General features: G+C 41.2%; 1 protein-coding gene across 1 annotated transcript in view; it reads right to left on the bottom strand.

Annotated features, from left to right (window-relative positions):
* The window catches only part of FNDC3B (fibronectin type III domain containing 3B), a 435,900-nt gene that overhangs the window by 59,878 nt on the left and 352,174 nt on the right, over positions 1 to 23,848 (bottom strand). The window contains 3 exon segments of the mRNA XM_042458543.1: positions 4,528 to 4,740; positions 17,674 to 17,954; positions 20,357 to 20,506. Of these exon segments, the coding sequence (XP_042314477.1) occupies positions 4,528 to 4,740; positions 17,674 to 17,954; positions 20,357 to 20,506 (644 nt within the window).

The raw sequence follows: 23,848 nt of genomic DNA, 5'->3' as shown, positions 1-23,848 counted from the left end.
AATGAGCCCCTAAGTGAAATAACGCGAAGTTAAACAGAACATAAAGCAGAGAAAAACCACAGCTTTTTACTTTTGGGAAGTTCCGAAAGTAAAAAGCTGCCGTTTTTCTCTGCTTTACGTTGGGTTTAACTTCAACTGTGACATCGTCTGATAAACTTCCCACATTTGTGTGTGTGTGTGTGTGTGTGTGTGTGTGTAAATCCCATTTTTCTTTGGGATCTTTCTAGTGTGATAAACTACGAAGAACATTTTTGAAGGTTCCAAGAACAAAATATGTCCAAGGGTCAGTACTGACAGCTTTCTGCATATCCCATGGTCTGTCCCCAAACTAATATTTTAAATAATCAGTTAATCAATTGTAACTTAACTAATTCAATATTGGGAAATATTTGTGTTTGTAGTACTGTAATTGATTGATTTCCCAGATTTTTATGCTAAACATTAATTTGCTACATTTCAAACCTTGAAAGGCTCTGGGTGTTAAGAACTGATCTCATATAGGGCCTTCTGAATGTAAAAGGATATGGTCTATTGAGAGATCTGGCACATTTCTCTGAAGTTCACACTTTTAATAGTCAGTGAGCATAGCGTAAATAGTGTAGATATAACTTTACTGCCAAGTACTCCACAAAACTTTGAATTTGGAAATAACTGGCAGAGGAATCCATGATTTACATACTAGTTAATAATATCACTTCAGCACTAGCTCAATGGAAAAACCATAATTACCTGAAGATTAATGACTGCCACCAAAATGAAAGTGTTAATATTGCAATATTAACTTATTTAGCCTCTTTTTTAAAAAAAATCCTATTATGGTCTGGAAATTAACTTTTATTATTGCATTCTTTTACATTATTACTAGTTAAAAAGACTACCACATACAATAAACTGGAAACCAATTATAAAGAAGTCATGCAAGCTCCAACAAAGAATGTATTCGTGATTCAAAGAACCAGACCGCTAGTTTCCTGAGAAATCATCACACACACAAGCTGAAACAAGAGATGCCAATACAGTCTGCCCTTGCCATACACAGGGAATCCTTTCTGGACCCCTCCACATAAGGTAAATTTCATGTATGCTGGAGTCCCATTTAATTGAATGGCAGCACACTCCCATTATTCATTTTGTCCCTTGTCTCTCGCCATCTGCATAAACTGAAATATGCGTATGGTGAGGGTGTGTATGCGGAGGGCAGATTGTACCATTTTCCTACAGAGAAGACATGAATAAATTGTTATCTGTTATCTGCACATTCCATCACATTTCCTTATTAATAATTTTTTTCAAATATCCTGGCTTGCAATCAATGAAACTATGCAATAGCCCCTTATATTGAGACATACAGCTCAGATTTCAGTAGGGGAGGGAAGAGGAAGCAAACTTCAAAAGTTCATTCAAGGGTAGATCAAGTACAAAAAGCAACCAAAAAACAAACCTATGCAGGGAGGAGCCATATTATAGTGCATTTCATGCAGAAGTCCCCATGTTTAATCTTAGGCATTTCCAAGATAATCTATACAAACTCCTGCCTGAAACATCAAAGGTTTACTATTAAACAGTGTTGACAATAATCTCTAGAGGAACAAATAGACTCACTCAGAAAGCACAGCTTAATGCAACGATTTTGGCCTTAGTAAGCATTGTTACACAAACCATTTGTTTATTACTAGTCACCCAGCAGGACCAGTAAGCTGGTCAGAAATATGAATTTGAAAGGAAAAATCTCAGGAAGGTGTTCACTAATCTTCCTTCTCAAATATCGCATTAATTATTTTTACACAATAGCTGTAAGTGATAATAAATTACCAAGTATAATGCAAAACAGACCACAATTTTGGCTGTTAATCAATGCACACAGCTGGATCAGGATAACCTAAATGAACATGTCCTTAAAGAGAGTGACACAGAGAGATCTTTGGTCTGTATTTACTAGGAAGTTGTAAGTTCAATTTTCCCTGTTTTCTCACCATCATTTTTACTAGCAGTTTAATGTATGGGCAAGTAAGAGAGCTTGCCAGGTTGAAAAATAATGTAAATCTCTTTAATTAAACAATGCTGCAGGGACCATACGTTTGTCATGCACGGCTCTGTGACTAAGCACACATTTTATTAGTCACTACTTTCCAAGGGGATTTTATACTCATTGGATATCTCTTGGTGTTTCTTTAGAAAGAAAACAACAACAGGGCTTCAGTGTTATTGAGTGCAGAAGTGTCACAGAAGACAGACTCACTTATATTTACTTCCTCTAAAAACAACCTTGCAATTAGATGAAAATGGTGGCACACATTTGTACATGCAAAAGTCCCTTCCTTTCACATCTAGGAAACCTGTTCCACCTCTCCCACAGTTTCGTCTTGCCTTACAGCTGTCTCACAGTGGATGCGCCATCGGCGTTTGAAGCTCAACATGTCCAAGACGGAGCTTCTTGTCTTTCCTCCTAAGCCCAACCTTCAACACTCCTTTTCTGTCTCTGTGGACAACATTTCCATTCAACCAGTCCAGCAAGCCCGCAGTCTTGGCTTTATCTTTGACTCTTCTCTGTCGTGTATCCCTCAGATCCAGACCACAGCCAAGGCTTGTAGATTCTTTTTGTACAATATTGCCAAAATCCGACCATATCTCTCCGCCTCTACTGCCAAGATCCTGGTCCATGCCCTAGTGATCTCACGACTTGATTACTGTAATGTCCTCCTGGCTGGGCTTCCTCTTTCTCACCTCCGTCCTTTAATCTCTGTCCAGCATTCAGCTGCACGCATTATCACTTCCACCCACCGCTCTGACCACATCTCTCCTGTGTTGGCATCCCTTCACTGGCTCCCTCTCCTTTTCCGCATTCAGTATAAGCTCCTGCTGTCTACATTCAAAGCCCTCCATGGACTTGCCCCTCCTTACTTATCAGACCTTCTTTCTCCTCACCTTCCCACCAGGGCCCTCCGTTCTGGTAGTCAAGGGTTCCTGTCCCAGCCCAGGATTTCCTCTGCCCCAGCCCGGGTTCGCCCCTTTTCACTTGCTGCCCCTCACTCCTGGAACCTTCTTCCTCCACAAGCAAGAGCCATCACTTCTTTAACCAGCTTCAAAACGGAGTTGAAAACCATCCTGTTCCGAGAAGCCTTCCCAGGCATCGCATAATTGTCGCTTACTATCTGATGTTCTGTTGTTGACTGTTTATCGATCCATTTCCTGTATTGCTATGTACTGTATATGTATTATCCTACTTGTGAGTATGTATTTTCCCTGGATAATGATTAACCTTCCATTTTGAAGCCAAGCCCTCCCTTCAGTCCATCTGCCTTGGTCCAGGCCTCGGAGGTTGAGAGGAACTGCTGGACCTCTTACCCTTTCCCGTCTCCACTCCCTTCTCCTTCTGTGTCATGTCTTTTTAGATTGTAAGCCTGAGGGCAGGGAACCGTCTAACTAAAAAGATTGCATGTACAGCGCTGTGTAAATTTACAGCGCTTCATAAATAAAGGTTAATAATAATAATAATAATCTACAACCTAATGCTGAAGAGTTTTCTCTGATTGTTCTATGGGTATTATACCAATAGACCCACAATGCCCTGATTTTAGTATTATATTATTACTGTAGGGCTCAGTCTCTGACCCTCCAGACTGCAAGTCCCTGGTCACTCTTATACTGGCTGCAAATTCTGAGATCTGAAGTCCAAAATATATGGAGGACAAAGTTAAGGACCAATCTGTTCTCTCCTTCCCTCTTACATAACATGAATGCAAAATACTAGAATTGCCTGCAATTATTAAAGTTTATAGTAGCTGAAAATCCAAAATCATTTAGCATCATGAGCAGTGGCTCAGAAACCCAAAGCATATGCTCAGTGTCAACTCTGCTCCTCTTCTGTAGGGAGGTCTTGATTATAACATAACATCTCTACAATAATTCCTCTGGTCATCACATCACCTTTGAGCGGTGGGGGTGGGGGTGGGAGAGATAGGAAGTTGTCTTGTCAAGGCTCAAAATGCAAGAAGAACTCTTAGCTGTCTTCAGAGCCTCTCTGAGGCTGAATACAGGCCTGGGAAATTGTCCCACTTTGGATCAGGGCAACTCCACAACTTTGGAAAGTCTAGAAAGCAGCAAGGCATTGCAGTTCAAAGACAGAGTATATACTTTGCATAGTGAAGATCACAGGTCCAATCCCTGGCAACTCCAGGTAGTTATGGGGTGGGGGGAAGACTACCTGAGATGCTAGAGAATTTAGTTCCTGTCAGTCACATTCAACAAAACTGAACTAAATTATATAAAGGTATGATTCATTATAAAGATATATTCTAATATCAATATTCTGGGACACTTTCACTCCAAACCATAGACTCTTCAATTGCTGAGCACCAAGTGAAAGGATGAACTCATTAATATAAAAAGCAACGAACAAATTCCTACCCCAAACATGCACACAAACTCCTATAGACAGAAATCAGTTAAGCATGTATTTTGTCATTCTCATTGAGAGAAAGGTAAATTTCAGAAGAACAGTGCCAAGATGGCTACACCCCTTCTTACCTCTTGTTCCTGTCCTCTAGCTGTAGGATGTACACCATATCATCGGCAGCATGCTGTTTGGAGCTGCTCTCTCCCCACTTCAGCTTCAGGCTCTGAGGACCTGCTGCAGTACACTCTAGCCGAGGAGGTAAGGGTGGCAACGGCCTGGTCTTTGCCTTAATGAAGTGGCTAAAAGGACCAACTCCAATGTCATTGACAGCCTGAATCCGGATCCTGTTATTGGAAAACACAAAGAAAAGGAAAAGTTGAATGCTATTTTTATGTTAATTGATTTCTGCTCTTCTGTAGACAGAATAGAATCTATAAATACATCATAGTCAAATACAAAGATAACACAGACATACTTTGCATCATATGGGCATAATGTATACTATTGGCTGCAGCTAAAATATGTTCTGGAGTAACAGATTCTGACCATGGAATATTTTCAGCTAATATTATAAACTAAAGCTTATAGAATGTAACAATTTTAACACTACTATTTATAAAAGATTTCAAAGAGATTTAAAAAAGAAATGAAGTGAAATGATTAATATACAAAGAAACAAAAAAGGTTTCCATATGGGATCCAATCCAATCCAATCCAATCTGTATAATGATTGGCAGCGTCATTACCTTTTAGTATAATCATTAACTGTACTGATAACTCCTAAAAGGTTGCATTTGAGGAATAATTTTGGGCCCTTTTTGTATTTTAAGAGCAATAATAAAAAAGACAAAGTAAGGCATCACTCTTCAAACAGTAAGTAAAGCTGAGCAGTTACTTTAAAAAATATACATTCCAAATTCTGGTAGAAGCTTTGAAACCATGGTTTTCTATGGTTTGGCAACAGCCTCTAAATATGTTTGGGGACTGAACTACATTAAGCAGAGAAAAGTACATGAAAGTAACAAATAACTCTAATTATGCCAACAGACTTCCTACAATTCTTTTGATCCCAGCCCTCTAAGATCCATCAAGACACAGAAATGGAAATAGACCTTTGCATGTAGAGTGAATGAGGAACTCATGTTTCCTAACAACCAAATTCAACTCCAAGGAAGCTCTTCTCATTCACAGAAGTCGTGACTGAGGAACCTGAGTGATTCCCAGTCCATCCATATCACATTTCTGAAACTTGTTCAAAAAGTTCAATGTCATTACTGTGATATCTTCACTAGGGAACTTTTAAAAGTCAACAAAATGTGTAAGCTTCTTTGCTCTCTATTTAGACGGTAAAAAATTGAGAGGAAGAGAAACGTGGACATCTAAAAAAGTTTGGCCTATATGATTTAAATCATATTTCCTATCACCATGTACAGATGTGAGAGTTGGACAGTTAAGAAAGATGATAGGAGGAAATCAACTAATTTGAGATGTGTTGCTGCAAAAGAGAGCTGAGGATTCCATAGACAGCCAAAAAGTAAATAAATAAATAAAAAACCAACAAATGGGGTTTGGAACAGATCAAGCTTGAACTATCCCTGGAAGTTAAGATGACAAAACTGAGGCTGTCATACTTTGCTCACATCATGAGAAGGCATGACTCATGAGAAAAGACAAGTGCACATTGGATAACCACACCAGCCCAATACAATGTGTATTGGCCAATGCGCATCGGCAGCTCTGCGCATGCTCTGTGGGCCTCTGAACGGGGGCAACATTTTAGTCAGCCCTTCTTATACACGGATTTTTTATACACGGATTTAAGCATACACGGTTTGAAAATGTTCCAAAAAAGTGTAAATTTACCTTGATGTTCCATTTTTTATTAGGGACACCATTTTGCTATGTCATTATATTTAATGGGACTTGAGCATACACGGATTTTGTTATACACGGGGGATCTTGGAACCAAACCCCAGCGTATAACAAGGATCCACTGTACTGCCAAAAGTGTGAAGCCGTTTATATGTGTACACCAAACAGTCTTCTCTCTTTGTGTGTGTGTGTGTGTGTGTGTGTATACACACATACATTTACATTTACACACATATACACATACATACCACACACACACACACCAAACTGTGGAGCAGCCGAAAGTGTAATGCTGCATGTATATGCTTACACACACATCTTTGTGTGTGTGTGTGTGTATTCATACACACACACACACATACACACTATACACACACATATATTACATTCCCCCCCCCATGACACAAATGGTTTCCGCTTATTCTCGTTCAGTGGAAAATCGCTCCCCAGCCCCAGCGGTTGTCCTGAAAGGGGAAAGGGCCAACCGACAGGAGAAGGGGGAAAATTCCTGCTCCCGCATCTGGGAAATTTGTAACCCGGTGGTCTTCATGAGAACCAGCGGATTGGTGTACACACCAGCCAAAGCACGCGAGTTCGCACTGGCCATCAATACGGATCCCGCCGATCCACTATTTTGCGCACTCACAAAACGGAGGAGCCGGCTGCCTTCAGTTCGGAACCCAGCCTGAATACGCATTGCCCAAACCTATTCATGTTATATCACATTGGTCAATACATATTCTGAGCTCACAGGTGTGAAACACCAATGAATATAATGTGAATACGCATCGACCAATGCGAACTGACCCTACTTCTGTGCCCTGTGTGGAAAGGTCCTTTCACTCACCACACATACTCATTTACTTTCTTACAATCACAGTCCATACCGAAACATTCATTCTCTTGTCACATATGTGAATACATTGTTATTGTTGTGTGCCTTCAAGTTGTTTCTAATTATGGCGACTGTAAGGTAAAACCTGTATATACACAACTGTATATGCAAGTAGTAAAAAGAAATAAAGCGTGTGAACGTGTGTGTGTGTGTGTCAGAGAGAGAGAGCAGCAGAGAGAGAGAGCAGGCACGAGAAAGCACTTGTGTGAGAGTCTTAATGAATGCGGAGGGAGATCGTCTCTCACATGTGTGTGTGCGAGATTTAATCGCACTGGCCCTGACAACAGACCACTGCGTTCTAAAACGTGCGCACGCGGGCTCGCCACGGAACGGGATGGGGCTAAGAACCCCATTTTACCACATGCTGGAATGCCGCCTTGCCGCTGGGTGTTCCCATTGTGTCCCCGTTCCGTTCCCGAGGGCGCCCTTTTTGAGAACTGTTTGAAAAGCGTTTCTCAAAAATGGCGCCCTCTGGAACGGAACAGGGACGCAATTGGAACACCCGGCGGCAAAAGTGTTGTTCCAGCGTGTGGTAAAATGGGGTTCTTAGCCCCATCCTGTTCCGTGCACACTGCACACGTTTTAGAACACCACACTGGGTCCGTTTCAGGGCCCGTGCGATAAACTTGTCAGTGTGTGACCAAAACAGTCACTCACACACCAGGAGAGGTACTGAGGTTGCATGGAAAGAATGTGTTCATGATGCAGCAAAGTCTCACCCCAAGAACTGGACAGTGATGGAGGAAACAGGGCCTCCAAGTCTCCACACTCCCCTTGAGCAACCTTTCTTAGGGCAATAAGCAAGGTGCTTAAGAATAGAAATACCTACATTCCAGTCTCCATATTCATGAAGGGGAAAATAGAAGCAGGAAATTACATGTGTTCAGTCTGACATCAGTATCAAGCAAAATTCTAGAACATTAAGTCATGTCAAAACAAACCTTATATCAATTTTTATAGTTTGGCAAGCCACAATATCCTTGTTGAGCAGATTGCAAAATGTGGATTGGATGCTATTGCTGTTAGGGGAATTGATAGCTGGCTTTAAATAACATACAGCCTAGATTACCGAACTACATCTTATAGTTGCTCTATTCCACTTTAACAGCTCTGGCTGCCTCCTGTCGCATTCTGGGATTTCCCGTTTAAGGAGGGGCATTAGAATTCTCAGCCAAAGAGCTCTTAGCCCAACTACAAGCCTATTATTATTATTATTTATTATTTACCCCGCTCTTTAGCCAAAAGGCTATCAGAGTGGCTTACAAATTGTTAATTAGACATTTCCCTGCCCTCAGGCTTACACTCTAAAGAGACACAGCCTAAAAGGAGAAGGGAATAGCAGTGGGGAAGGGGAGAAGTCCAGCAGATCTCTCTCCCTCTGAGGCCTGGACTGGAGCGAGGACCCTTCTTACTTGATTAGGCCCTATGGAACTGGCAGGTCCTTCTCTCCCTCTGGATGGAGTGAGGGCTTCTTCTTTCAGGCAGGCCCAGATGGTCTGGGTTACCTTTATCTCTCTGTGGATGCTGGTGGATGGAGGGAGGGCTTTCTTCTTTCAGGCTGGCCCTGTGGAGCTGTGTACTTTTCTCTCTGTGTGGATGATGGTGGACAGAGGGAGGGCTTCTTCTTCAGGCATCCCTGATGGAGCTGGTTGCCTTTCCTTCCTGTGGATGATGGTGGATGGAGGGAGGGCTTCTTCTTTCAGGCAAGCCTGATGGAGCGGTTGCCTTTCTCTTCCTGTGGTGATGTTGGACAGGAGAGGCTTTCTTCTTTCAGGCAAGCCTTGATGGAGCTGGTTGCCTTTCTCTGCATGTGGATGATGGTGGAGGGAGGGCTTTCTTCTTTCAGGAATCCCTGAGGGAGCGTGTTACCTTTCTCTCTCTGTAGATTATGGTGGACAAGGGGGGCTTTCTTCTTTCAGGCTGGCCCTGATGGAGCTGTGTTACCTTTCTCTCTCTGGGATAATGTGGACAAGGAGGGCTTTCTTCTTTCAGGCAATCCCTGATGGAGCTGGTGCCTTTCTCTTCCTGTGGATTGATGGTGGATGGAGGGAGGGCTTTCTTCTTTCAGGGCCATCCCTGATGGGCTGGTTGCCTTTCTTCCTGTGGATGTGGTGGATGGAGGGAGGGCTTTCTTCTTTTCAGGCTGGCCCTGATGGAGCTGTGTTACCTTTCTCTTCCTGTGGATGGATGGTGGATGGAGGGAGGGCTTTCTTCCTTTCAGGCATCCCTGATGGAGCTGTGTTTACCTTTCTCTCTCTGTAGATTATGGTGTGGCACGTCGGGGAGGGCTTTCTTCTTTCAGGCAGGGCCTGATGGAGCTGGTGCCTTCTCGTCCTGTGGATGATGGAGGGAGGGCTTTCATCTTTCATGCTGGCCCCCCTGATGAAACTGGTTGGCCTTTCTCTTCCTGTGGTATGATGGTGGCTTGGAGGGCGAAGGGCTTTCTTTTTTCAGGCAGCTTGATGGGCTGTGTTACCTTCTCTCTCTGTGGATGATGGAGGATGGAGGGAGGGCTTTCTTCTTCATGCTGGCCCGCATGGAGCGGTTGCCTCTTCCCTTCTGATGGTGGATGGAGGGAGGGCTTTCTTCTTTCAGGCAAGCCTTGATGGAGCTGGTTGCCTTTCTCTTCCTGTGGTTGATGGTGGATGGAGGCAGAGCTTTCTTCTTTCAGGCAAGCCTTGATGGAGCTGGGTTGCCTTTCTCTCCCTATGGATGATGGTGGATCCAGGGGAGGGCTCTTCTTTCAGGCAAGCCCTGATGAGGCTGGGTTGCCTTTCTCTCCCTGTGGATGATGGTGGATGCAGGGGAGGGCTCTTCTTTCAGGCAAGCCCTGATGGAGCTGGGTTGCCTTTCTCTCCGTGTGGATGATGGTGGATGCAGGGGAGCACTCTTCTTTCAGGCAAGCCCTGAATGCAACAGCAGACAGCCAGAGCAGCCAAAGTGGAATAGCAGCACTATAAAGGTGCAGTGCGGTAATGTGGTAAATGGATATAAATTAATTATCATCCTCTTGGAGGAAGATTTCAAGAAGAGGGATGCAGAGTCCTAGGCTCTGTGCTATTTGTTACCTTTATAAAGGACTAGATAAGGATGCAGAGAGGTTGATTTCCTGCATGTAATATAAAGCTAAGAGGAATAGCACATACCATAACAGGCTAGATTAAAAAGGGGCTAGCTAGGCTGAAACACTGGATTGAAATGAATAAGATGAAATGTGACAGATGAAAAGTCTTGCATTAAGGCACAAAACCTGAAGTACAGTATTGGGGTGGGGTTGGAAGAAGTTAGTGGGAAGACTCAGATGTCTTTTTACCCTTGTGACTCCCTTTACATCTACATACAGATGTTGTGCCCCACCCTGCTTGATTTAGTCTTATAAGTGTACATCTTATAAGGAAATAGCTTTCCTTCTCTTCCCTTTGGCAGAGGTTCTAAGCACTATCCTTGTTTTTCTCTTCTCCTCCAAGACAGAAAAGGGTTGGGAAGCAGTGGAGGAAGAATCAGGGCCTCCTGGTCTTGTGCTTCCCCCCACCTTGAGCAACTCTGGCACGCCCCGGGTACCCACCCCACAGTTTGAGAACCATTGTCTTAGCTGATCACAAGTTTAGTATGAGCCAGCAGTGTGATGTATGCTAATGGGATCATGCCTTGCATTAGTAGAACCATTACATTCAGATCAGGGAAATAATACTTCCATTAAATTTTACATTGCTCAGGTTCCATTTGAAGTACTCTGTCTAATTTTGGACTCTGTGTTTCAAGAAGGATTAACTAATAGTAGCTGAGATCCTACACAGCTCAGCATAGTGTAAGAGTTTTGCAGGCAGATTTCCACTACGGCTCCCCACTCATCACCCTTAGGACTCATGGCTGTCCTGTGACATCCCATCTTAATGGCTATTCCATGGCTGGTGGATAGGTAAGTGAATCAGGAAAGTGTCTGGCTATGCCCTGAGGTCAGACATAGAATGATGTTATTTTTCACTGAGATAAGCTTGGGGTCTCATGGCAGATATAATTATTCTGCATTCGGCTATGGGAATATAACCAGACACTTATCTGATCCTCTGAGCTCTTCATCAGCCATGGAATGGTTATTCAGGGGGTGTATCACAATACAACCACAAGTCCTGGAGCGAGAACTTTATTCATTGTGGAGGGTGGATGAAAATACCAACCTTTGCAATGATCCCTCCTACTCCAAAAGACATATGCAGGCATAAGGTAGCTTTGTGTATGTCATGAACAGGATGCTGTTCAGAGAATGAACAGAATGATTAGGGGTGCAAAACTACTGTTAGGAACTGCTGAAAAGAACTGGGGATGTTTAGCCTAGAGAAGATTTTAAGGAGATAAATAAAATAAGTCTTCCAGTATATGAAAGACTACCATGCAGATGATGGAGCAGGCTTGCTCTCTATTGTTAAACAGCCGGGGAGAGAATTGATTTACAGGAATTGCAGAGTAGTAGATTTCAGTTCAATGGTAGTAGAAATGTCCTAACAATGAGAGCTGTTCAGTAGAGGAGCAGACAATTTCAGGAGGTGCTGGGTTCTTTGTCTTCACTGGAGGCATTTAAGCAGAAGCTGGACAGCTGCATCTCACACTACCAAACCAGCACTAAGTAGGAGGATGGACTAGATAATTGTTAAGGTCTATTTCAATTATACAATTTTAAGACTGACTGGGTATGCATTATTTTAAGGCAGTGTGTGATGGGGCAGCAGATTTTAATATACAATAACAGGTGATAAAACTTTATTTTTATTGCATCTTTTACAAAGGAGGTCATTTGGAAATGTTATGTTTTTTGTCTCAAGAGCCAACACATTTTTGCTGTCTCCCATCTGTGAGGACAATTAGTGCGCTATGAGTGCTGGAATATCCAAACAATCTGGTGCACAGAACCTATTTTTTTATCTTTATCAGATACAGTCACATTTCACTGATCCTGACAGTAATCATTATTTGATTGGCAACAACCCAGTCAACAAGATGTTCAACCAGAAGTAGTATAATTCATGTTGCTGCTGGCTGAGTTGGCCCAATGTTTTTTGTGTTGGAAAGCCTGAGAACTAAAAATGCCCTAGTGATAGTGAGTGAATTGCTCAATTAGGCAGCTTCTTTCTTTAAAGAACACAAGGGACATTGCTTCATTGATAAAAGCAGCTGAAGCACTCAATTTGATGCCTCTTTGCAATAACAAGGTTACAGACTTTATAACACAGAGCTTTCCCTAGTCATTTAAAGGAGTCCATTAGTAATGTAGTACTAATTACAATGTTAATAGATTTGAGGCTGTAGTAAATTAGCTGTGAATTAGCCATTCACTAGCATTACACAATCAGCTGAGGTTTGAAGCAAAATAAGATGATAAGAGTGGAAAGAAGGAAGAAATTTGCTGTTTCTGCTAAGGGATAAAAAGATGAGCTTGGCAAAAACACTGCAGACAATATTTATTAGTCTAAAATGAAAAAGGAATAATTTGTTAAATATTGGTATGTTTTAGAAATACTGCTCACCACAGCATTTTCTGAGTTAATCAAAGATGACTAAAAAGAAGTTATAACCATGAACTGATTAGTTATATAATTGTTAACATCCATATTTTTTTAAAAATGTTGTTACTTTCTTATTTTATAAAAAATCTTTCCAGCATTGCCTTTAGATTTTATGAACCCTGCCTGGAAAATTGTTCTTGCCAACTTATCTGGCAGCTCTTCTTCTTTTACATTCAAATGAAACAAAGAGAAAAAGTGGGCTCAGATTTTAAAAATCATGATTTTTTAGTTAAAACTATGGTTACTTATGAAATCTAGAGGTCTTAGGAAGGATAGCCAGTGAGTTATGATGGTGTAAGTGTGATCTACTGTGATGTAACAGTTAGAGTGACTTGGGGTCAGGGTTACTGGACATCCTCCTTTTTCTATATTTCAACCTTCTGTCCAGGAAGGATTCTAAAATGTCCTCCATTTGGAACATAACTGAGAAGCATGAATTTACATTTATGTGAATGTTTTAGCTTTTATTTGGTCATGTCTTCCATTTTCTTGGTTTTCCTCCATCTTGCAGTGCCTTGTCCTCCTTTGCAGTTATGACATCTGGTCACCCTGCTTGGGGGATGCAGGTACAAATCTTCACTAGATCACTGTATAACCTTAGGCTAGTTACTTTCTCTCAGCCTAGCCTACGTCAGAGTGTTATGATGAGAGGAGAGCTATGTACTGTATGTCACCATGAACTCAATGGAAAAAAGGTATGTTACAAATGTAACTAGTAAATAATGAAACAAATAAAATATTTTGATAGTCTCTTCTGTAACATTTATTTATCTCCAATATTAAAAATACAAGGAGTTATCACCAAGCCTTGGTCAGGCCCCACCTGGAATATTGTGTCCAGTTCTGGGCACCACAATTCAAAAAGGATGTAGAGAAACTGGAGCGTGTCCAAAGGAGGGCAACTAAGATGGTAAAGGGTCTGGAAACCGTGCCCTATGAGGAATGCCTTAGGGAGCTGGGTATGTTTAGCCTGGAGAAGAGAAGGTTAAGAGGTGATATGATAGCCCTGTTTAAATATTTGAAGGGATGTCATATTGAGGGAGCAAGCTTGTTTTCTGCTGCTCCAGAGGCTAGAACGCGGAACAATGGAGGCAAACTGCAGGAAAAGATTCCACCCCAACATTAGGAGGAACTTCCTGACAGTATGGGCTGTTCGACAGTGGAACACACTCCCTCAGAGTGTGGTGGGATCTCCCTCCTTGGAGGTCTTTAAGCAGAGGCTGGATGGCCATCTGTCGGGGATGCTTTCATTGGGAGTTCCTGCATGGCAGAATGGGGTTGGACTGGATGGCCCTTGTGGTCTCTTCCAGTTCTATGATTCTAAATGTCAATTGGCCTCCCATACAAAGATAAAGAACACTATAGTCCAACCTTTCCCAGTACAATTCCTGTGTTGCAGTTTTACTGGAAATTTCACTTTCAAGCTCTGTGTGCAAACTTCAGTATAAACTTTCATGGGTTTGTGTGTGTGTGTGAGTGTGTGTGTGTGTTCTTCAGGTTATGTGAGGCAGGTACAGATACAAGGAGTGTAATAAGAAGTCTTGAACATATTATTTATGGGGGCAAATCCAGTTGCTGTTATCAGTATGCAAAAACTTAATAGAGAAAGATAAATTATTAGACATTGAGTTTAAAGACAAGAAATAGATGCCTTTATTCCAGAAGATGCTGCAGCAGGTGGCAAATAACCTGACTCTACTACAATGCTTTGTGTTTGCTAAACTGACTGTAGCATTAAAATGTTGTGCCAGACACAGCCCCAACTTTGTTCATGGGCCCTGGTATCTATGCAGGACAATAGTCTTGCTGAATTGTTTAAGACTGGTCCAAGGCTTTTTGCTGCTTGCACCAAAAGGCAAGATGGAGCTCAAACTAGTTTAGGGGTGCAGTATAGGCAATACAGCACACATAACTCTGTTTTCCAAGAGAGGGAGAAGACAGAGCTCATAAGAAATGGCTGACCACTGCCAAGCAGATGCCCAAGATGGTTTCATCACTATGCCTAAGGGCATGATGAACTATGTGGAGTTGAAGGCTTTCACGGCTGGCACCCATAATTTTCTGTGGGTTTTTCAGGCTATGAGGCCATGTTCTAGAAGAGTTTATTCCTGACTGGGAAGATGAGGGGGGTTTCCCAGCAGACAATGGATCATTAATTAAATAGACACCCTGAGACCTTGCCATTCAACAAGAGAACAATACACAGATTAACATGTAAATCATTTCCTCTCAACCAACAGTATATATACCCCACTCTTCCATGCCAGCATTCTCTGAAAATGCCAGCCACAGCTGCTGGTGAAACATCAGGAATAAACTCTTCTAGAACACAGCCTCATAGTCCAGAAAAACCCACAAAAAACATAATGCACTCTCAGTTCAAGTGCAACATCCTTTGTTTCCAGAAGACCTGAGGAAACATTCATTCTCCACTATTTGCTCTGTCTCCACCCCTGCCAAGCAGAGACAATTTAAATGTCACAATTCCATTCACAGAAGAGCTAAGATCTACAAGAATTCATCTTATATAACTAGAAAATTGAAATAGTCAAAGAGTTCCTATACCTTGGACAAAAAATTAATCAGAATGGGGGTGGCAGTCAAGAAATTAGAAGTATGCTAGGATTGGAAAGGGCAGCTATGAAAGAAATGGACAAGATCGTAAAGAGGAAAAATATAACTCTTAACACTAAAGTGAGGATTGCCCAAACCTTTGTATACCCCATCGTCATGTACAGATGTGAGAGCTGGACAATGAAGAAAGCCAACAGGAAAAAAACAACAACCTCATTTTAGATGTGGTGCTGGAGAACAGTGCTGAGGATAGTGTGGATGACCAAGAAGACAAACAGATCAAGCCTGAACTCTCCCTGGAAGCCAGGAAGACTAAATTGAGGCTGTCATATTTTGGCCACATCAAGAGAAGCCATGAATCATTAGAAAAGACAAAAATGCTAGAAAGGGTAGAAGGCAGCAGTAAGAGAGGGAGACCACATGCCAGATGGATGGACACAATCAGAGAGGCCATGAGCCTGCAGGACCATAAGCAGAGCAGTGGAGGACAAGGTGTCTTGGAATTCTCATTCACAGTTGTCACTATGAATCAACTTGAGGACAGTTAACAACAACAACAACAACAATAGATGGCCACTGATAGACTCATCTTCCATGAATCTATCTATCACAAGGTCAGATTCCTTTAACCCTTGTGACCTTTTGAATAATAAAAACAAATAATCCTTTCTTTGCACTTATTCCATCCTGCTGCTATTTTACTTGAATGGGGATGTATAATAGCAGCAACTGTTGCACTGCATCCTAGTTCAGCCTTATCCAGAGGCTGGGCATGTATGCCTTGGAACTGGAAATGGGAAAACTAAATTCATATTTTGGGTCAACTCAATGAAAGACCCTGGGTTGACATTTGATCAAACTCAATAAAGGTCATGAAGCATGCTTCAAGTTCTTAATATGACAAAATTGCTAATAATAAATTCTATGAGCATTACTGTGTTCCTTGCCATCATTAGGGATAATTTGAATTGAAGAACCATTATACAAAGGTCTGAGGACGGGACGACTTTGAACCATTTCAGAATTTTAAAATTACTCCTTACCTACATTCATTCCAAAATAATTTCTTAGAAGTGCACAGGAGGATAAATCATAATAATCACCAGTTAGGTCATCTATTTATCACTGCAGGCACATTAACAGAGTTAATATCCACACTTAATAATTACTGCTCGGAATCTGACAAACAAATGTATTGCACTGTGCAAAGAAGCATCATTATGCTCTAGCAACCTTTAATTGTTTTCTATACTTAGAGTGTACATCATAATTAGTTTAATCTTTGCTTACTTATGCTGCAATAGATATTGTGATTTTCAAACACTGAAAGGCCAGAAAAAAGGTCATCGCTGAGTGAAGGCATAGTAATTAACCATCAGTCAAAAATCTCAAGACTATTTATGGCAGGATCCTACAGCAGGAAGCATGAGCAGGACAAACCCTCAGCGGCAGATGTTACTTCCCACCAGGCTTATTCCATTTTGGGATTTTATTCCAAGGGATTGCACAGCAGTGGCAAATGGTAATGTAATAGAAACAATAACTTGTTGTCCCTTTTCAATATACAGACATACAGTTTATGGTCTGTGAAAGCCAACTGTGCAAGTCAACTATTACAGGTGGGGGTCTCCAAAGCTTTTCCTACCATTTGGCATGATGAGAAATAGGGGAGAGGGCTTCGTTGCTTCTCTGTGTAGAACATCCAAGGACAAATGGTTTCCAGGAAGACCTCCTGTTACAATTAGTATCACATCTGTACATTATCACGTGTGGGAAACCATTTGGTTACTGCACCCCAAGCAACAAAACATTTTGGGTTTTCTCTGCGAGAAGCAAAGCAGGCATGGGAAAAGAAGAGTAAGAATCTTCAAGAACCAAATAGTAAAAAGGAAAATTACTCCTGTGGTATTAAGAGGCAAGGGCAAAAGCAGTTTCTATTTCGTGTCTGTCTTTGAACAGAATACAGGTTTCATCAGTGCAGCTGATGTGATTGTTTGCATACCTATCATCATGTAAAGAGTTAGGAATAAATCCAGTAACTAGTCCCAGCTAAAGTATACCTATTAAATCAGCTGCTGAACTGTAAGCCAATACTTATAGAAATCTCACTGATTCAGTATTTAGCAGGGCCTATCAACTCGACTTAGGCCCAAGATGGGAAAACATTTGAACATCCAATTAGTGTAACCATCTCACTCTTTACCTACATACTGAAATTTGTCCCATTTCAAGTCTGAAATCAAGATTTTTGAAAGATCTGTTACCATATAAATTAAATTACTATTTGACCTTTTAAAACTCATCATATAATAACCCCTTACATCAAAATGTAAGCTTTCCAATGCTACTGAATAGCCCTTTACATTTACACTTACCGGAATGTGGTTTCAGGAAGCAGGTCACTGATAACGTAGCTCGTTACATTACCCACTGGTATGACAATATCACCAAGATCAATGTTGTAAGAAGTAATCTCAGACCCATTATTGCACGGTTCTTCCCAGTTCAAAATAAGGCACACAAAGGGTGATATCGGATAGGCATCCAAGTGCTCATCATCTGATATGTAGAGGGTGGTTACAGCATCAGGTACTGAAGCTGGGGCTCTGCAGGTGACAAGGTCACTGTAAGGTCCTGCTCCTGCCTGGTTTATTGCCTAGAAAATAAAACACACATTTTTGTTATTTCGCAGGCTAATCACTTCCACTGAATATCAGTGCATGGGTACTACATGTACATGCAAAAGTCTAATGATCAGGAGCCCTGGTGGCACAGTGGTTAAATGCCTGTACTGCACTCACTCAAAACCATAAGGTTGCGAGTTCAATACCAGCGAAAGGGCTCAAGCTTGACTCAGGCTTGCATCCTTCCGAGGTCGCTAAAATGAGTACCCAAATTGTTGGGGGCAAATTAGCTTACAGTTGTAAACTGCTTAGACACTGCTTAGGCGGTATGAAGCAGCATATAAATGAAGCTTGTTTGTTTGTTAGTTAATGATCAAAGCCAAGCTCACCCTCAATTGGCAAGTCTTAGGGTTAGTGTTTTTTTCTCAGTATCATTTCCTCATTTTTAAAATGCTAATAATAAAATCTATGACAGGACAAGCATTATGAGGACTGCGGCATGCTTAGCAAATTCACATGTACTATGTAAGTAGATAGAGAGCCAGTATAATGTGGTATAGTGATTTGAGCATTGGACTATGGCTCTGGAGACCAGGGTTCAAATCCTCTCAGAGGCAGGCAAAAGCAAACCCCTCTGAAAAAATCTCACCAAGAAATGGCCATGATAAATTTGCCTTAGGGTTGCCATAAGTCAGTATTGTGTTGGGGGCACACAAAAAGAACAATGTAAGCAAATAATGGTACATTTAATAATAAGAAGTCACTCAGTGTAGACAGGCTAATACAAATATTGCCTATGAAATTATGGCTTTGACATAAAAATATCATTTCTTTCTTTCTCTTTCTTTCTTTCTTATCCTGCCTTTCTCCCAGCAAAGGCAGCTTAAAACAAATAAAAATAAAATACAGCTAAAATACCACTAATACAAACATTTAACACCTGGGGTAGTATAAATACATTCTGCAGTTGGTTCCTCCCCCCCCCCCCCCCGGCCCCGCTCATTAGTGCTAGTATTTGGTATGGGTAATTTCTGACATGAGGACTAGCAGGTCAAACTTTCTAACGTCAGTCATGAAAATTTTCACCCAGAGCATTAATTTTTGCAAAGAAGCTAACATGTCTTTTGCAAGTTAGTTCTCAAGCAACGAGGATAACTATTGTTTGTTTTACATCTTGTTTCCTATATACTTTAAACCTCCAAAACACAAACTAAGAAACATTATGTTTCATTTTGCTCTCTTGTTCCTCCACTCCAATGCTTCTACAACAACATATTATGTTTAAAAAAGGATTTAAGCAACACCACAGAAATTAATGTATGTCTGGTAGGCTATAAGAGTAAACATCTATTCAGATGCGAAAGTGCACTATTTGGATTTCAATTTTTTGTGAAAATCTCTCTTCAAGCGATTTCTTGTAAATGCTGATCTTCCCCTTTTCTTATTGGACACTTTCACAAACATAAAAGACAAAAGCATTATTTTCCACTTACACAATAAACCTCCATTTTACTTTCCTTCACCTTGAGTGACACAATAATTTTCTTTCAGGTTTATGCCCAGGAGACATAACTCTTGGGAAATGATTCAGACTCTTAATTTTCTTTTTTTTAAACCCACCAAGATAAACAAGGTCTTTCTCCACTCATATAAATCCTATCACAGTAGGAGTCTGCGACACTCCAGATTTTGTTGGATCACAGCTCTCACCATCCATGACCACTGAGCACCATAGCTGGAGCTGGAAGAGTAAGACATCCAGCAGTATCTGAATGACCACTTATTCCCCAGTAGTAGCACTTCTTAAAGGATCCCTATGGATCAAAATGCTATTTTGTGCTGGTTGAACTAAAAGTTACAGTAGAAAATCATGCTTTTGAATATAATCTGTCATTGAACAGCTATAGAACAGGATGGGCAAGTTCAAGTGAAAAACCAGTAAGCAGATTCTGAACCTTTCTTTTACCCACCACTTTACTACCCCAGACTCTTTCCATTCAAGCAATCTCTTTTACCTGTAATCCTGCTCTAAGAGGAAGACTAAAAACCATAGAGGAATGCCACCAGATGAACCCAAACACAAGGCTTTTGTGAATGAAAGTTTTTTAAATGGAAAAGCCTATAAAAATGATGCATTTTGAGCAAGGAAACTTCAACATTTACACCATAAAATGTTTGTATTTCACCCAACTACTGGTTTATTTAAAATAAGCAGCCAACTGTGATTTTTAGAAGATACTAATGTTCGCAAAGCCCTATGATCTTTCAATAAAAGTAAAGTTTGCAGCATCTGGAACAATCCTAGATGACTAAAATTCTCCAGTAATTCCACCTCAGTCCTAATTCAGTTGCAAAAATACCACCACGTCACAACCAACTTATGAAGGAAGCAGATGATGAATGAAAATAACCTAAGGAAGTCAACTTGTTTTACCTGTAGTCTACAGAAATAGTGTGCTGCTGCCGACAACTGGCTGATTTCAAACGAGTTGCCTGTGCCACTGTACACCAGTTCTAAAGACTCTTCATCTTCACCCCACTCCAGTCTGTATTCTGAGATGTCAGCACCAAAACTCTCAGGACTCTGTAAAACACATCAAATATGTCTGATCATATTTATGCCTAAAGAGGACTGTCACAGGTCAAGGAAAGTGAAGGGAAGGAAAACTCTAAAAGAGAGAAAGAATATTTTTAACACTAGCAGTCCCTATGTGAGCCAGATAGGGAGCTAGGTCTGAGTCTCCAGCTTGAATACAAAATTAAAAAAATCAAAGAAATAGGGTATTCTTCAGAGAAAGTCAGTGGAGTTTCATAATGTAGTTCAGTCTAATGTTAGCAATGCAATTTTTAACTATCCAGGAAAAGGAGATGGAGTCATAGACAGCCCTTCAGGTGTTGTAGCTCACAGAATCTGCCATCATGGACTCAATTGCTGCATGTCCTTTGAAGCCTTACAATCAAAGCACACAGTTTCCCATGCACAGCTAGTACCAAAACCTAATCCACTGCCACAACAGGATGAATTTGTGACAATTATTTAGGCATGGAAATAATCAAGATGCTATTCTACCACTACATAATGCTGCTATGTGATACAAAATGGGTAAAAAGGGAGAGAAGGAAATGTCAAATGATCATGATCTAGACTGTGCAGAATTCAAAGACACAGCCATGTTTGGAAAATCAGTACGTGAAGGGATCTTGTAGCACCTTTGAGACTAAATGAAAGAAAGAAAATGGTAGCATGAGCTTTCATAGACTTTGTTCCCCTTCTGCCAAGGTATACGGTTCACATAAAATAAATGTACTGCAGTGCCATGGGTTTGTATATAAAATTATGGCTTCATTTACAGTGTGAATATGAGGCAAGTAGCTGTTGGGAACAGGGAAGGAATAGTTGAAGTGTTGAAGGGAATGCTGTTTGGTGGAATGTTTGAGAAGATTTGCACAAGACAAGTGCTGCATGACAGTTGCGAGTTTCAATTTGAGTGTAAACCGTTGTAGCCTATTTTGAAAAGAGTGGAGCAAGTGAAAGGGTTTTGAATTAGAGACCCAGCATGGCATAGTGGTTTGAGTGTTAAGACTATAATTCTAGAGACCAGGGTTTGATTCCCACTCAATCACAAAACCCATTGGGTGACCTTGGGTAAGTCACATGCTCTTAGGGGAAGGCAACTGCAAGCCTCCTCTGAACAAATCTTGCCAGGAAAACCCCATGATAGGTTTGCCTTAGGGTCACCATAAGTCAGAAACGATTTGAAGGCACACAACACACATAGGGTTGGAGTGAGAGAAATGCTTTTGAGTTGATTGATTTGTAGGGATCTGAGTTAGCTTGAGAGGAGAGAGTGTGGTGTTTGTTTTTAGGTTTAACATCTGTAAATAAAGTGTTGTTTTTGTTTTTCTATACTTTTGGCTTCTGTAAGCACTATCATTCTAAAAGCTTGGTTTCAGACAAGGTGTCTGTGGTGGCAGCATTGAAGGTGGAAAGGTGATGTCCTGTTGGTGATAATAGTATAAATACTCATAAGCACCTTGAGGGCATTTAGATTAACCCCACAGTTGGTGTCACACAAGTAGGTCTGGAGGAAGGCCATTGTAGACAATATTGCGAATCACTATGTTGATGTATATGTGTGTGTATGTGTGTGTATTTTAATACTATATGTTTTAACCTGGCTTTAATTTTTCTGATTGTTTAACTGTTTTTAACTTTTGTATTTTCTGGATTTTTAATCACTGCAAGTCACTTTGAGTTCCAGTCTGGAAAAAAGTGGGACATAAACAAACAAATAAAGAATAAATACCATCACCATCATGAAAGTCTTCACATTGGATGGGATGAGAGTAAAAACCCACACATTTGGTGGTTCCAGTGGTGGGATACAAGCAAGCAGAGATCTCCACATTTGGTGTCGGCAGCAGTGGGGTGTATTTTTTGAGATTCCCCACAAGTGCTTCCTTGTGATCAAAAACAACCAGCAAACCAGAGAGAAAGTTTGCCTCCTCTATGCTATGCTCCTTTTCTGTTTGTAAATTATTAGTGTTGGTTAGTATTCTATATATGCTACTTAGTTAACTGAGTAACCTCTCCTGGCCTGACCCCTACCCCTAAACCTGATGGAAACATAGTTCACCATGCTTCCAATGCCACCAGAATTGACCTCATTCACCCCATGCTGCCCAGTAAAGTAGGTTGGAGAGAGGGGAGTTACAATTTTGAATATGTAGCAATAATCAATTGGAAACAGTTACAGATGAGTAACTAGATATCCATGATCACTAGTTAGTTATGATTTTGACACTAGTGCCACTACTTTATCAGGCATCAGCTGCATGGAAAAAAGGAGGTCTATTGTGACTGTCATTGAAGCACATTTCTGTCACATTTGGGGGGAGTGGGGTGGTCAGTCCAGGATAAGTTATTTGGGGCTGTCCACACCAGTGATAATATGCAGTTCCACCCTGTTCTGAATCCTCCTTGTTAAATGACACACATGGCCAGCACAGGAGAAATTCAGGATGAAGCTGCACTCTGGGGCTTAACATTAGAGCAAATAACCTCTGGGTTGTTCCAGAACAAGTTGGAAAGTCCAAACTGTCGCACTGGCATGTGAGCTGCATGCCAGTGTGGAGACAGAGAAGGAGCTGGCAAGCTGTTGGTGCAATTGCTGTGCATTTTTTCTCACCCACCTGCAATTCAATCACACATGTGCATGTGTGGTCAGTTGCACCATCAACCCATTGCACTCCCTGTGAAGTGAAATGATGACCAACTCATGTGTCACTGACAATACAATGGATTTGATCGTAACATTAACAAACTGACTGGTACAACAAGGGGTCATGAGGGAAGGGGGACAGGTATGCTGGGGCTCCATGATCATGCTGTGCCAATGTGCCAGTGGGCACATGTATATACTATATGGGCAGTTGACCGTTTGTGCAATCAAGTGGCCACTCGCATGGAGTGTTGTGTTGGGCATTGAATGGGCTGACAGCTGGGTGGGATGAAGGAGGTGATTAGTGGCTGCGGAGGCATGTCTGTGTGCACGTGCACATGCATTTGGGGTGGCAGAAAGAAAAAAGTATTTTGCACCCTCAAATGCCCCATTTTATCAGGTCTGTCCTTGCAGATGAAGGGGCACTGTGTGGACTCCCATACTGGTTTGGCCAGTTGTGGGAGCCAGCAATGTGGGGATTGGATTCTTCCTGTGAATTAAGAAACCTCGGAGGTAAGCTGGCTTTGCTCAGGCCATTAGTCAACTAAGTACTTGATATAGAATTTCAGTCATTTTTTATTATCTTTTTAAATGGATAGAAGTATTGAATGTACTACACTTTCCCACAGTTGATCACATCATATCAGGATTCTATCAACTAATTCTGCTGAGGGAGATGGCCTGTGTCAGATTATTTAAGCAAA

The sequence above is a fragment of the Sceloporus undulatus genome, chromosome 3, assembly GCF_019175285.1.
Source record: "Sceloporus undulatus isolate JIND9_A2432 ecotype Alabama chromosome 3, SceUnd_v1.1, whole genome shotgun sequence".
Lineage (NCBI taxonomy): Eukaryota > Metazoa > Chordata > Lepidosauria > Squamata > Phrynosomatidae > Sceloporus > Sceloporus undulatus.
The sequence above is the reverse complement of the archived record's forward strand: the minus strand, read 5'-3'. Positions and strand labels throughout refer to the sequence as shown.